Raw genomic sequence first — 14,101 nt, 5'->3', positions numbered from 1 at the left:
GTGTATGTTACTGTACCCGAACAGCTTCACTGAATATCCAGCTGAGGCTAGAAATAGTGGGTAAATATGCTGGTTATATTATATCTTCTCCAGGGCATCATCAAGCCTCCCTGTCTTCACCAGTCTTCTCTTGGGAGTGCAGAGAGCGAATAAGAAACTTGTCTTATGAATCCAAGAGATTGCAGCCTGAATTCCAAGGAGAGACACTGCTGTCATACCTTTATGCTATAATCTACTATAGATTTACATTTTTGCCCATTTACAACTGGATATTTCACTGGAGAAATTCAGCACATGCAATCTGCTCAAGTTTTGCTTTCTGACAACCTTTCAGTTACAGATCAGTGTCTTTAATGATGGCTCTTCAGCTTTACCGTTTCAGTAAAATTTCCTGATATATAAAAATGTGTAACAATTTATACAAATTATATATCAGCACCAGGCCAAGTCAGTATTCACAGCACTATATCTGCAATTTGGTTACTTCTTCGTGTCTTTCTCAGTACACTTTTTCTCACGTCTCTCTCTTTAATTTTGTTTTTTTTTTTTTTTTTTTTTGCGTCTGCAACAATAGCTCTTATTATTTATATTTATATTGTCTTTAATGATTACTTTATATTGAATTTAATGAATCCCTTTGGATAACTTCCGAGTACCGAAAGCTTAAAGAAACTGCGTTTACTATGCGCAGCATCAAAGATTTTGCCTTTTTTAGAAGCAGTTGAACGCTCATAAAAGTGAAAACTCTAACGTAATGTGCAGAATGTGGGCGCACACCAAAAAAACAAGTAGAAGAATAGTAAATGTTGCGTTTCCGAACATTTATTCACAAAGTGCGCTCAACTTTTACTCGAGACCAGAGGGGAATTACTAGGCCGCATCTTGCGGACCGGCGACGCGCCTGTGTAACATAGTCTGTCTGGGTCGCTTCCGGGTTACGTCACTTCCCGCCGAGGCCTCCGTGTGCGAGTTTCGTGCAAAGATGGCGGCCGCGCAGCTCACAGACGAGGAGCTTTCCTCAGAGTTAAAGCGCCTCGGGTTTGTCCCGGGTCCGGTGACTGAGAGCACGCGACCTGTGTACCTGAAGAAGCTGAAGAAGCTTCGCGAGGACCAGCAACAGCGGGGAGCGCGATCGAGCAAAGGCCGAAACAGCGGTATCACTAGTAGTAACAGCAGCAACAGTAACAGCGCGGCGGTGGCGGGAGCTGCGGGACTCGGAGCCGCGCCAGCCCGCGGTGACGTCACGCCCCCGAGCTGCGCCTCGAGCCCCGGCGGTCGTGCGGCGCTCGGCGCCAAGCGTTCCGTGTCCGCGGGAAAGGGCGCTCTGGGCTTCAGCTCCGACGAGTCGGACGTGGAGGTGAACCCGAAGAAGAGAGGCCTGCAGCCCGGCGCCAGGAGGGACCGCGGCTCGGGCGTCCAGCAGGATCGGCCAGGGCCTAATGTAACACTCGGGGTCCTCGGAAAAGAAGGGGCCGGCGGTGTGTGCAGCGACTTCGGGAAGTCCTCTCCGGGGCAGCTGCTGCTGGTAAGGAGAAGCGGCGGCAGCGCGGCTCCGTGGTGGGGGGACGCGGCGGAAGACAGTGAGACAGGCCGGCGTGAGGCGGACACGCCGGAAAGCCGCTCTCTGAACGGCAGCAGGTCCCCGTTCGGGCCGAACAGCGGCTCGTCGGCGGGGCGGTACTCTGACTCGGAAGAGGAGGAGGAGGAGGAGGAAGGGAGACACCGCAATCGACGCCCGAGCTCCAGACAGAGCCCGTTCAAGTCGCCGTCGCATCCGCTCAGAAGCGTCAGGGGGGCGGCGGCGGGGAGCGGCCAGGAAGCCCCGGGGGGCGGCGCGGTGGCGCTCGACGACTCGCCCGGCGCCGGGACTCCAGACGCAGCGGGAGAGCGGAGACCGTCGGAAGAGGCGGCGCGGCGGACCGCCTGGGGCGTCCTAAGGAACCGCAGCTACAAGTCTACGGCGGACTCGCTCTCCGACATCATCATGGAGGACTGCGGTTCCGCCCCTCACTCGAACCACCACCACCACGCCGCCGTCGGGGGGGAAGACAGCGGCGCCAGGTGGGGACTCAGTGTGCGCCCGCGGTACGCGGTGTACCGGAGCCTCCCTGCGCTCGCCCGGCAGGACCGCTGCAACCACACGGCTCCCAGCCGGCCGTACAGCCCGCTCAGCGCGCTCAGCCCGCCGCCGTCGAAGCCCGCGGTGCCGGAGGACGAGCTGCTGCAGCAGTTCCGACGCGACGAGGTGTCGGGCGGCGGGCGTTTGAGCGCGCACTCCCTGTCCACGGTGCTCCTGACGGCCGCGTGCCTCTTCTTCGTGCTGCTCGGACTCGTGTACGTGCGGATGCGCGGCGGCGGAGCGGCGCAGACGGAAGGGGTCGGTGAGTAGCTGTTCCTCGGCGAGGGCTCTGTTTCCTGCGCACTTGTGAGGGTGATTGTGTGTGTTACTGAGCTTCTTTACAGCAGCAGCAGTGCGATTCGAGCTGTAACCTTCCGCTTCAGTCAAAGGCAGCGCTGTGTAACCTGCAGTTGCGGTTAATCACTAGTGTTGCACACTTTTAAATAATGTGATTCTCATTTGAGTGCATCACAGCGAATGGGGCAGCACAGCATAATGGTTAGATCTGTCAGAAGGATTGGGGTTCAAATCTCAGCTCTCTGTAGTAGCTTTGATAAATGGTACTTCCCAGGAATTGATAGGTTCAAGAACAGTACCGTGTATATTATATATAGGCATAGGCAAATCATTGAGAGGTCTAACATTCAAAGACCCTTCAAATTCCATCCCTCTCAGGTTGGGGACCAGTGAGGGGGAAGAGGATGGAATTTGCTGTTTGATTGTCAGACTATCTTGGAATCTGTCACACAACCCACTGCCCCACTTGGGCCCTTGTGTGACTCAGACTGTCTGAGTACCAGACAGTGCAGACAGGGATTGGCCTGAGGGACATGTAGTGGTTCAGAGGTATGACTCAAGGATCTAAAACCCCTGGGTGCTGTTTTTCTTCAAGGGTGTTATTTTGAGTCTCTCAGGATTAATGCGTTCTTGGATTTGAACAATTGCTTCCAGAAAAAAAAAAAACTCCATTGCCATTGGAGTAATAACTTGCATTAAATGAAATTTAGTTTCCAAGCCAGATCATCTCACCGTTTGAGAATTGTGACCTTGTCCACACTTTTCCTCGATTTACATTTGTTTAGCAGACGCTTTTCTCCAAAGTGACGTACATTTCATATGAAATGTAATGTGTACATTACGTTAGCTGAAAGAGACACTTAGATGCAGACTTGTGATTAAGTGCAGTTTTTTTTTTTTCCAGCGTATGAATCAATGTACATCACATGAATAGCTACGTGTGATGTAGTTGATTCAGATGGTGGAAAGAAAAACACAAACTTTATCCAAATAATCAGCAATTCCTAATCACATTCCTAAATAAACAATGACATTACATGAGTAGCTGTGTGAAGGTTTATCTGTTGACATAAACATCATGCTTTGTGAACTTAACAGGACTTTGTTCTGCCGTATGACTGATTCCAGCTCTTGTAGATATGTGTGTTTTTGAGCTATTGTGTTGGTGACTCCTAGGCTACTCGTGCACAATACTTTGGATCTCCAGACCATGCATAAGGATTATTTCCTGGCGGGAGATTACTGTCTGTGCTGCCAGTTGCTGGTTTGGCAGAAGACTCAAATTTTTCCTGCTACCTTTCCCCACATGTTGACACGAGTAACTTAAGCCCTTTTGGCGGATGCTCTCCAGGTGGAGTCCTGCAGCATAACATTACTGTGCACAGGTGTACTGACCAGGGCTTGACAGCCTGTGTTTGGAGTGGTGCTGTCAGAGCATTGGCAGGTTTGCTGCAAGGTCTCGCTGGTGGTTTCCTGCAGAGCCTGTCGAGGGTTGTGCACAAACAATATTTAGCTATGCAAGTTAATAGTCTTCATTTGCGTTGTTGCCAGAGCCCGGTTGATCAATCTTTCTTGTCAGCTGAGGTGCACACCAGGTCTTTGTTCCATTGAAGTGTGGGTGTGAAAAGTAACAAATTTGGGCTTGAGGAAGCGAGTAATGAAATCTTTACCTGACATGCTTGAGATTTCCAGCAGCAGTGTGAGCTAAAGAGCCCTCAGCAGCCATGTAGGTCGCAGACAAGCTAAACTCTTAAGTGTTTAAAAGAGCAGTGGCACGGTGAGTTGCCAGGCTGCTGCTTGGGTGATGCTCCATTGGTGCTGAGCCTAGCAGAGCAAGTGCTTGAATGCATTTGCACAGAGCTGTCAATGTGCCATGGAAAGTAGGGAAGAAAACGTACATTTTTGGCACGACTTTATCACTGGACTTCTGTGCATGGTTTCTCTGTAGTGTGCTGTGTGTTCTTTCTACAATAGTGTGGCTTTTTTCCCAAGCTCAGGTACCCTGTGTAGGCACCGCATCCATGTAATTGTGTCATGTTGTGGATTCTGTCTGGACAAGCAGTGCATCATGAGTCAAGGCAGAGACCACAAGCTTCTTATTTTTGCATTTTTGAAAACTGTTCTGTAGAGCTGGACTTTCCCTTGCTTACATATCTTTTAAGCCGTATTTGAGATGGTTGTGTTTAATTTCTCTGATGATACTGTTCTCTTCTCTTGCAGTTAAGAATCATCCGTTTGGAGTTGAGTTTGATAATGCTTATGTAAGTGTCTGTTCTACTATTCTCATCTCTTGGCAGTTTTAATTTTTTTTAGTTAATTAAAAGGTGTGAAGTTTGTGTGGTGCATCCATTTTTCTTGTTAACCGTTGAACTAATCATGAAGTGACTGCAGCTCAAAAATAATGCCCTTAAGTAATTTAAGACATTTTGAAATATTAAACTACCACAAAAGACTTTACCAACACATTGCTGTTTTAGGAAATATCACTAAAACGTTGCTCATGTTTTCATTGCAGGGTGAAGTGGAAAAAGAAACGATTCTCAAATTACTTCTTCAGCTGCATGACCATCTGGCGAACATTGCAGGTACTATTAACTTGATTTAGCAGATTTATAAACATTGTTTTGGAAGCATTTAGCATCCCTTGTAAACATTTGAGTGCAGCCAGTATTGGTAATAGAACCTTGCAGTATCTTCAGTTTCCTACGGTAGTGACCCAGTTGAACTTGGCCTCACCAGAGGTCAGTTAATGATGTGGGGTCAATAGTTCAGACATCCACTCTGAATTCAATTTCAACAGGTGAACATGACTGTGGAGATCACGTTCACCATTTGAACAGAAGTCTTTCTTACAACGAGGCTTCAGAGTTCTTAATGGTAGGTTTGTACCAGATATTTTATCCTCTGCAAGCGTTTTTCTTAAATCCCTTTTTAATCTTTGTGATTTGCATGCATTCAGATTCTAACCCATGTTTTTGCAGTTAATTTGAGGTCCTTGCAAACAAGTTAAAAAGCAGCCACCACCAGTGGTTTTCTCGTTGTAACCTCAAATGTCTGTTTATTTGCTGAAGGTTCAAAATGGTCCGCAATGCTTTTCTTCCCTATTAATTCTAGAATCAAGATGCTAATTATGAGAAGCTCATAGCCACAGCTCTGGAATGGCTGATCAAGACAGGAGAAGATGTGGGCATACGGTAATCATTTCATTAGGTCAAGACCACCTTGATCTCCCAGATGCCTCAGAAGTTCCTCCCTTTCACCCTGCTATTTTTCGCTTTGGTGTCCTGTCAGCTGTGTGCTTCTTGGTGGAACAAAGACGCTGCGCTTTATACGTTTAGTAGTAGCCTGTTAAATTGTGTCTTCAGTAGCAATGCAATAGTCTGTTTTTTACACAGGCTTCTATTCTGGCCAACAGAAGGATTACCTGATTGTATGGTTTAATTTTTCCCCCTCTCTGATTTAGGTTAACACCAAAGCCCTTTTCTCCAGCAGTGTTCTCTAGCTTTGTCTTGGGCAAACCTTTATACACTTGTATCCACCTTGTAAGTTGCTGTTTGGACAACCTGATACTCACCTGTGTTAAATTACAAATCTTTTTGGGGAAATCTGTCAGATTGAGAGCTGTAGCAAAAACTGCCATCCCGAACTGACAGATGTCAGCCGCTGGCTTTTATCTCCTTAGTGCAAATTAGTGGTGGTGAAACGCCAATTGATATGGCTCAGGACCTCTGTTTATCTACCTAAATGTGTTTTTTAGTATTTATTGGAGGGCCACAGGCCTTCCCTCTGTATGTAATTGTGACAGATCAACACTCTGTTTGTATTTTGCAGGTTGATTGGCAGCCAGCCTGGCGAAGCTGTGACGACAGTATCGAAGATCACACATCTTGAATCCACCCATCCCAAGATGTCTTTCATCTGCCGCTTCCGACGTGCCTTCTTCATGGTCATCCATCGGGTCCTCCTCTTCATTGCTGGTTACCCTTGTCTCTTTATTGTCAAAAGCCCTCAAGTTTTGCATTCAACTCATGGGTTATTGTGCTGAATATAATCAGGGTTTTTTTTGAGATGGGTACAAACTTTATAGAGCATAAGTTAAATTACTGCTTAGTTTATTCCAAGTTCTTTTTTAATAAAACTCATAAATTTAGAGTATAATACAGAATGGAGTATATCCAGTTGGAGTCTATTTGGTGTTGAACATCTTTCTTGCTCAGGTGTAGCAGTCATATTCGGTGTCCTGCTGTATGTGAAATACCGCTGGAGGAAGGAAGAGGAAGAGACCCGACAGATGTATGACATGGTGGAGAAAATCATAGGTGTGCAGCCCTTATCCCTTGGCTGGCCCTTCTTGTGTCATGGTGCTGCAGGAGCACCATGTTTTTGGGGTGAGTGGTCATTCCTACATCACATGCTGACACCTTTTGACACCCAGGTGTGCTGAAGAGCCATGGCGATGCGTGCCTGGAGAACAAAGACTTGCAGCCTTACCTGCCCATCCCCCACGTGCGTGACTCGCTCGTCCAGCCTCAGGAGAGGTCAGTATCTCTTGGCAGTCTTAACTGTGCAACGCTGTTAGAATTGCAGGTCCATTAAGGACCACCTTGGTTATTTGTCATATCCACCAGACCATCCAAATTAACATGCAGTCATCTTTATTGCGCAGCTTGTAAAACTTATTGATGGCACAAAATACATGCTCTCTGATTTTCATACAGGGTGCCATGGTGGTGCAAAGGGTAGTGTGGGTGTTTGATAGCTTCTGGACTGTGCGGTCAGGCATGGCTTCAAATCCTGTTTGGTCTATGTGGAGTTTGCATGTTCTCCCCTTGTCTTTGTAAATTTTTTCCTAGGTGCTCCAGTTTCCAAAAGACATGGGTTTGAAATAGTGACTGTATTGTCTGTAGTGTAGTATCAGCTGTTGGGAGGCACACAAAGTCCCAAAGTCCAAATGAACTAAAATGTAAATGTGAAGAAATCCCTCATAAGACAAAGCAGGGCTATTAAATTAAAGTCCTCAAAGTCAAATTTCCATAACTGGAATGGGTGCATCTTGGGGTATGACTACATTTTTTTTTTAAAATCGGATATGAGAGATATATAGAGCTATATCGGATACTGAGAGTGTGTTTCACTGATGTATGGATGAGTGACCCATTGTAAGTAGTGTCTCTAGCAGTGTAAGTCACCTTGGTGAATAAGTTGTGTGGGCTGGTAATACCTCGTAGTATCCATTTTAAGTCGCTTTAGAGAAAAGCGTCTGCTAAGTAAATAAATGTGAATGTGTAAATATGAAATGGTTTTCATTTCACTTAAAATTTTGCAACTTGGCTTCAATGACCGAGCTAACGTATGCAATGGAAATAAATTCAAATGTGCTCAAATAAAATAAGAACCCCCATAAGCAATGGCCTTGCAAGAGCAAAATTAAACCCCTCTCTTACCTCCTACTGGTCCTTCAGGTAGTGTAGAGTTTATAGCCAGTGTCTTTCTCTTTGGACCCAAGTTCAAATAGTGTTGTAGTACCCTTGAGCAGCACACTTCTGCTGTATTGCTCCAGCGAAGTTACCCAGCTACATACCAAATGGTGTAGTTTGCTTTAGAGGAAAGCATATTCTCAAATAAACATTAGTACATATACATGTAGTGGGGGGGGAAATAATCTTTTCCCCCCCACAGGAAGAAAATGAAGAAAGTGTGGGAGCGGGCTGTGGCTTTCCTCTCTACAAATGAGTCCCGAATCCAGACTGAAACCCAGAGGATCAAAGGTGCAGACTTCCTGGTGTGGAGATGGATCCAGCCTTCACTGACCTGTGACCAGATTTCCTCCATACCTTCCAAAGTGTGGCAAGGCAAAGGTAATAATATCCTTCACTGACATGTAAAGGTAGTCCTTGGTAAATAGAAATGTTTCTTTTATCATTGCACTTATAAAATATGAAGGGATTTTTAAGCAGAATGAAATTGTAGTCTGTGGCTGTTGACCTATGACCTTTTCATTTGAATGATTGTGGTGGAAAAAAATCCTTATACATCCATGGAATAAAAACAGTTGCTTTGTCCTTCAGCATTCCCCCTTGATAGGAGGAACTCTCCCCCAAACAGCCTAACACCTTGTTTGAAGATTCGCAACATGTTTGACCCAGTAATGTAAGTTTAATTTTTTTAATCTTTAATTTAGAAATGTCATTCCAAGTAAACTGTTAAGAACCAGTGTCATTTAATTTTAAACAGTGTAATTCAGTGGAATCTTGCATTTAATTGTTTTAATTTTCTTAGCCTGAATAAATGCTAATCCATATGTCAAGTTCAGAATTATTGATAAACTTAGTACAAGTATACAGTCTGGGTAGTTTGGAATCCAGGTAATTCCTTAGGTTTAACTAGTATTAATTTCAGATTAACTTTGTGACCAAATATTTTTTGGTAGTTTCAACTGCTAAAATGCCAGTATCATATTGAAAGTGGTAAAACAGGGACATTAAAGAAATGCTTTCTACAGTACAAATGAGTAAATGCACTGAACAGATTTTTGGGGACAAAATGGCTCATTGGACAATGTCCTTGTCTTTGCTCTTGACAGGGAAGTGGGGGACAACTGGCACCTGGCCATTCATGAGGCCATCCTGGAGAAGTGCAGCGATAACGACGGCATTGTGCACATTGCCGTGGACAAGAACTCCCGCGAAGTTGGTGCCTCTGCTCTGAAATCCCTTACTGAATAGGAATGATTTGAGATGCTTTTCTCAATAATGACTTTCCCTTATGTCTTTGCAGGGTTGTGTGTACGTCAAGTGTCTCTCAGCTGAGCATTCTGGAAAGGCCTTCAAGGCACTGCATGGCTCCTGGTTTGATGGTGAGATTAATACCCTGTCGCTGTTCAGTTAAGAGCTGAGGAACTCAGTTTACCTTATCACTGCACAGTAACCCATGATTTGATTTCAGAAGTCAGTGTTTCTGCCTTGGTAACTTGGAGTTTGAGAAGCTTACGTGTCAGAGTTCCTTGCTTTGCATTTCAGCTTGTTAAGGGACTCTTGTCCAGAGGTGGGCAGTAATGAGTTCCCTTTACTTCATCATTCATAAAGTGCAATTTTGCCAAAAATGTACTTTACAGAGTAGTTTGGGCATCGATACTTTTTTATATTTAGCTGATGCTTTTCTCCAGAGTGACTTAGTGTTAAGCTACTTAACACTAAGTTAGTTTGCCCATTTATACAGCTGGGCAATTTTGCTGGCGCAATTTAGGATAAGTACCTTGCTGAAGGGTACTACAGCCAGAGGTGAGATTCAAACCTGTGACCTTGGAGTCCAAAGGCAACAGTTCTAACCACTGCACTACCAGCTATCCCTGTAATGCCCCCATTTTTGCTATAGTGCAAATCTTCATAGAATTGGCTTATACGCGATTGGTAAGTGAGGGGACAGAACCAAGTGCAGTTGGTTTGTACGAAATTTTGTCCCCATCATGTTTGAGTCACAGATCAAATCGGCTCAAACTCGACTCAAAGTATTATAGCTTTTTTTTTTTTTTTTCTTTCCCCAAGGTGAAGTCCAAAGTATTTCTTCATGAATTTTCTGAAGTTTTTAAACTCTGCTAATATTTTTGTTAGGATTGCTGATAACATTGGTAATGCTTTGTTTGCAAATTTGTTTGGGTTTGAGTGGTTTGCCCCAGCCTTATTTTTCCAGTAAGCCCTGTTTTTTTCTCTTCTTCAATTGCATGATGTTCCACAACATCATAGCTGTTTTATTTTTGAACTAAATTATTTGGCAGCCCACTACTTTATTAATTTAAGGATATGGACTAACACAACATTTTCCATGCATGTTTCATGCAAAGCTGCACGCAGGGTGCCTTTTTCACCTACATTGTTATAACAGATTTTTAAATACTCATTCTGTGAGCTTGTGTGTTTGCCATTATCTAGTTTTGAATAACTTCTGAATATAATTAACACAATTTCCTAATTCTATAGTAAAGCTGGATGCATTTTACCAGTTATTCTTGTTCCTTCTTAAAGGACACAACTATTTGAACCTGTATGGATTATTTAAATTGTATGCTTGTGACACATTCAACCTATTAGGATACGATAATACTTTATTAATCCCTAGTATAAAGATGATTCACGCGAATTGGTGGCTCTGATTTGCCTATAGTGTGTCTGTGTGTGTGTGATTGCCCTGTGGTTGACTGGTGTCCTATCATCAAGTCTTCCAGGATAGACTCTAGATTACTGTGACTCAGCATTTGACAAGTGGCTATTGACAGTCTGATTTATAATATCTTGGAGACCATGGTGTTTTGCATTTGATTAGTCTAATTGACAAGGTCTAAATTATTGGCGCACAAATTCATTCATTCAGCTCAATTCATAAATTGAGAGATATGCAGGTATAGTTTTAACCCATGGAAAAACATGAGTTTGCTAACAGGGGTTCAGAAGTTCAGACTTCCTCTTAAGAAATGTTCAGTAACTTCAGTACTTGTCATTGTTTATGCTTGTGGGGGGCCTTTAACCAAGTAAACTTTTGGACAAGAACTTTCTTTTACTTAGCAATACTTTGTTCCATTTTTGACTACCCACCTCTGGCCAACTCAGTATTTCTATTTTGAATATCGGTTTTACAGACTGCTCCAGTTTTTTATATTTGGATTAGTATTCAGCTTGTATGTTACACTGAGGGCACGTTCTGTGACAAAGTGAGGAATTTCAAGGCAACTGAGAACTAATGGTAGACATCTGATCTTGGTGACCACTTAAGAGTTGCGCTGCTTTTCCACACAGCACTACAGCAGTACATTGGTTGCTAAATGTTCCACCCTGTCCACAGGTAAACTGGTGACTGTCAAATACCTGCGCTTGGACCGCTACCACCAGCGCTTCCCGGAGGCGGTGGGCTGCATCACCCCACTGAAGCCTTCCAGCAAGCACATGAGCAGCCTCTCACACTTGCGTCAGTGGCCCAGCACAGACAGCTTGTTGGGCTTCTCGTGAGATTCAGTCTGAGGTACAGCCCTCTGCCAGCCCCCTTTGTCCCAAAGACCTGTGCATGTGGCAGCTTCAGAAACCCCCCCACCTTTTGTAAAGTGGAACAGAAGTGGACCTGATGCCCACTAAAAGTCACAGAACATGGGGAGGGGGCTGTGGGAGATATAGTTCTGGAGTTTTGCATGTGAGAGTTCCAGTCCACTACACTGGTGCAGAGGATAGTTTTATATTCACATTCTTCTTTATGAAAAACTTGTAGGTCTAATTTTTTTTTATAAAATTTCAGTGAAACTCTGCTCCCCCTTTCCTTTAATTGGTCTCAGATCCTCATAACTTTCATCTGCCTTTGAATCAAGTAGTTGCATGTGCTGGTTAGAACATGCCCCATTTATGCTTTCAATTGTACCATTTATTGTGGATATTTATTTTCTGCAGATGTTTGAGAAGATGTACTCTTTTGTAGTTCTAGTCAAAGGCATGCACAAAACCTTACATGGGGTGTTGTAAATACATATACATGGTGGTGGCAGCAGCTTTGTCAAATTAACATATTTAAAACATATTTAAAATGCAAATTATAAGCTACTTTTTTGAATTATACCAACTACATCTGTATGGAGAGGTAAAAGTGTGGACGCTAAATGCTCACGGGCATTTCAGGCTGTAACAAAAGGGAGGCGACCAGTACCGGGGTGAAGTCAGGCAGCCACTGCATTCCGTATTTCCACACACTTCAGGGGTGTGTGTCTCTGAGGTGGCCTCGTGAGGATGTATCATAACTCTGGTGCTGCAACAGACACTGTCATTCACACTGCCTTTTCCCAGCCACCGTTATAACTGACATCGTGGTATGTTCCAGACCAAGGGGAATCTTGGACTGACCTTGATGCACTGCCCACCAAAAAGTAAATGCTACCGGTGCTACTACCGGAATGCTCATTACTCTGAAGTTCCAAGTTGAACCGTTTAAGAACACTGAATTAACATATTTTACTTGGGATGCAATTTTGATTTTTTGAAAAGATGCACTGTTAAGTCTGATATACAAAGTCATTGCTGCAGAGCTCATTATGGTCTTTGGCAAATGTGAAGGAATTCCAAGGTCGTTTCAGCTGATACTCTTATGGACCGAGCATGATTAATGATGGTTTTGTTTTAATGGTGGTGCTTAATGACACTTTAGTCACCATACTGTTAAAGAGAATTCTAACAGTTCAGATGTAACTGAGAAAATTACAGGGATGAGTGATTAAAATTTTATGCAATTGTTTTTCCTTTCAAAAACTTCCTTTTAACAAATGCTTGTCAGTAAATTCTAAGGTAAGATCAGTGTACTGAATAAGTTTCAAATCTAAGGCAAGTCAGCTTGTTTTAATTAATGCAGTGTAGCACCAGCTCAGTATTTACAGCACAGTTGTATAAGATATGGACACTTTAAACATCAGACCTGATGCACACTCCCTGTTGCAGATGACCGAATTGTGCCTTAACTTTAGAAGCATAATTTCTGGCACTGCATTTCTTGAGAATGTATTTGGATTTCAAAGGTGTCAGAATTATATACGCTTTATTCTCTCTATTGCACAAAGCTGTTATTATACAAACAAAATTCAAGCCAGGAGTTTTGCTGTATTTGTGTACATCATGGTGATGTTTATATTTTTGTATGTTTCAGCCTGACTTCGATGCACATAATTTTTTACGTGTTTTTGCCAGAGCGAATGTAAAAGTTGGCGTTAACACTTCTCCTGGGTGGTGCTTATATCCAGCTGCGCCCTTTTGTTTTTTCCTTCCGGTGTATTTTATGTAAAAACTGTACATTTGTAATATGGACTATATGCAGCTTATTTTACATTACAGAATACTGTTTAAGTCGACCAATATCCTTGCCTGCAAGCTGGAAGGGAAGGTGTACAATATCCAGAAGTTTTAAAAACTGCTGATGTTCAAATGTAATTTGTCACTTGTCTTGTAAAAACAATTGGAATTAAAGGTTTATTAGGGGGTTTTTAACTGTGTGTTGCTTGTTACTCCTTTAAAGCTGAAGTCGACATAGATGTGAGCTGTTTTTAATGTACAGTGTTAAACCACCAACAAATACAAAATACCTCCATGAAATTATAAAATGGAAACTGGAGCATCCTCCGCTTGAGATTCCTGGGACTAATCCCTGGTCCTGGGCCCTTGGAGAGGTTAGGAAGATTACAAGTGAGCGCTTAGTAGCGAGTGGACCAGTGTAGTCCATACAAGCTCAAAAAAGATTAGAGTTGCCCTTGTGGCTTGCTGCGTACAAATTAAGGTGTGAGGGTTGTCTGTGATACCTTTTTGGGTGATGGGCAGAGCCAAGAATGATCCATGTGGCTTAGACCAATGCAGTGGATCCTGAATCTTGGGACATGGAACATTACCACTCTCGTCGGAAAGGGGCAAGAATTCGCACAGTACAACGGAAAGTAGAAACAATGTAGATTTAGTAGCCTGGGCTCACAAGGCATATTTGAAATGAACCCTGGGAGGTGTTACTTTCAATGATAACTGAACTCCACCCTGGTCTGACACCTCCAAGCATACCAACTGCATAATGAAGACTTTGAAAGCAGGTAGATGGTGAGGGATGCCATGGAATCTCACCTCTTGTCAGCCTGCCAAGCAAACGGTTAAATACACAAATCATTTCTAAATTCTAAGTATC

At 43.7% G+C, this 14,101-nt stretch overlaps 1 protein-coding gene across 1 annotated transcript; it reads left to right on the top strand.

Moving 5' to 3' along the window:
• Positions 1-836: 836 nt before the first annotated feature.
• lemd3 (LEM domain containing 3) lies at positions 837-11,678 on the top strand. Its single transcript, XM_018756116.2, has 13 exons — positions 837-2,381; positions 4,637-4,677; positions 4,932-5,001; positions 5,217-5,293; positions 5,531-5,610; positions 6,248-6,393; positions 6,634-6,735; positions 6,852-6,954; positions 8,096-8,274; positions 8,485-8,566; positions 9,000-9,105; positions 9,194-9,272; positions 11,252-11,678. The coding sequence occupies exons 1-13, from the start codon at positions 983-985 to the stop codon at positions 11,413-11,415; spliced, it is 2,628 nt and encodes an 875-aa protein (XP_018611632.2). The 5' UTR covers positions 837-982; the 3' UTR covers positions 11,416-11,678.
• Positions 11,679-14,101: the final 2,423 nt, after the last annotated feature.

The sequence above is a fragment of the Scleropages formosus genome, chromosome 24 (assembly GCF_900964775.1).
Source record: "Scleropages formosus chromosome 24, fSclFor1.1, whole genome shotgun sequence".
Lineage (NCBI taxonomy): Eukaryota > Metazoa > Chordata > Actinopteri > Osteoglossiformes > Osteoglossidae > Scleropages > Scleropages formosus.
The sequence above is the reverse complement of the archived record's forward strand: the minus strand, read 5'-3'. Positions and strand labels throughout refer to the sequence as shown.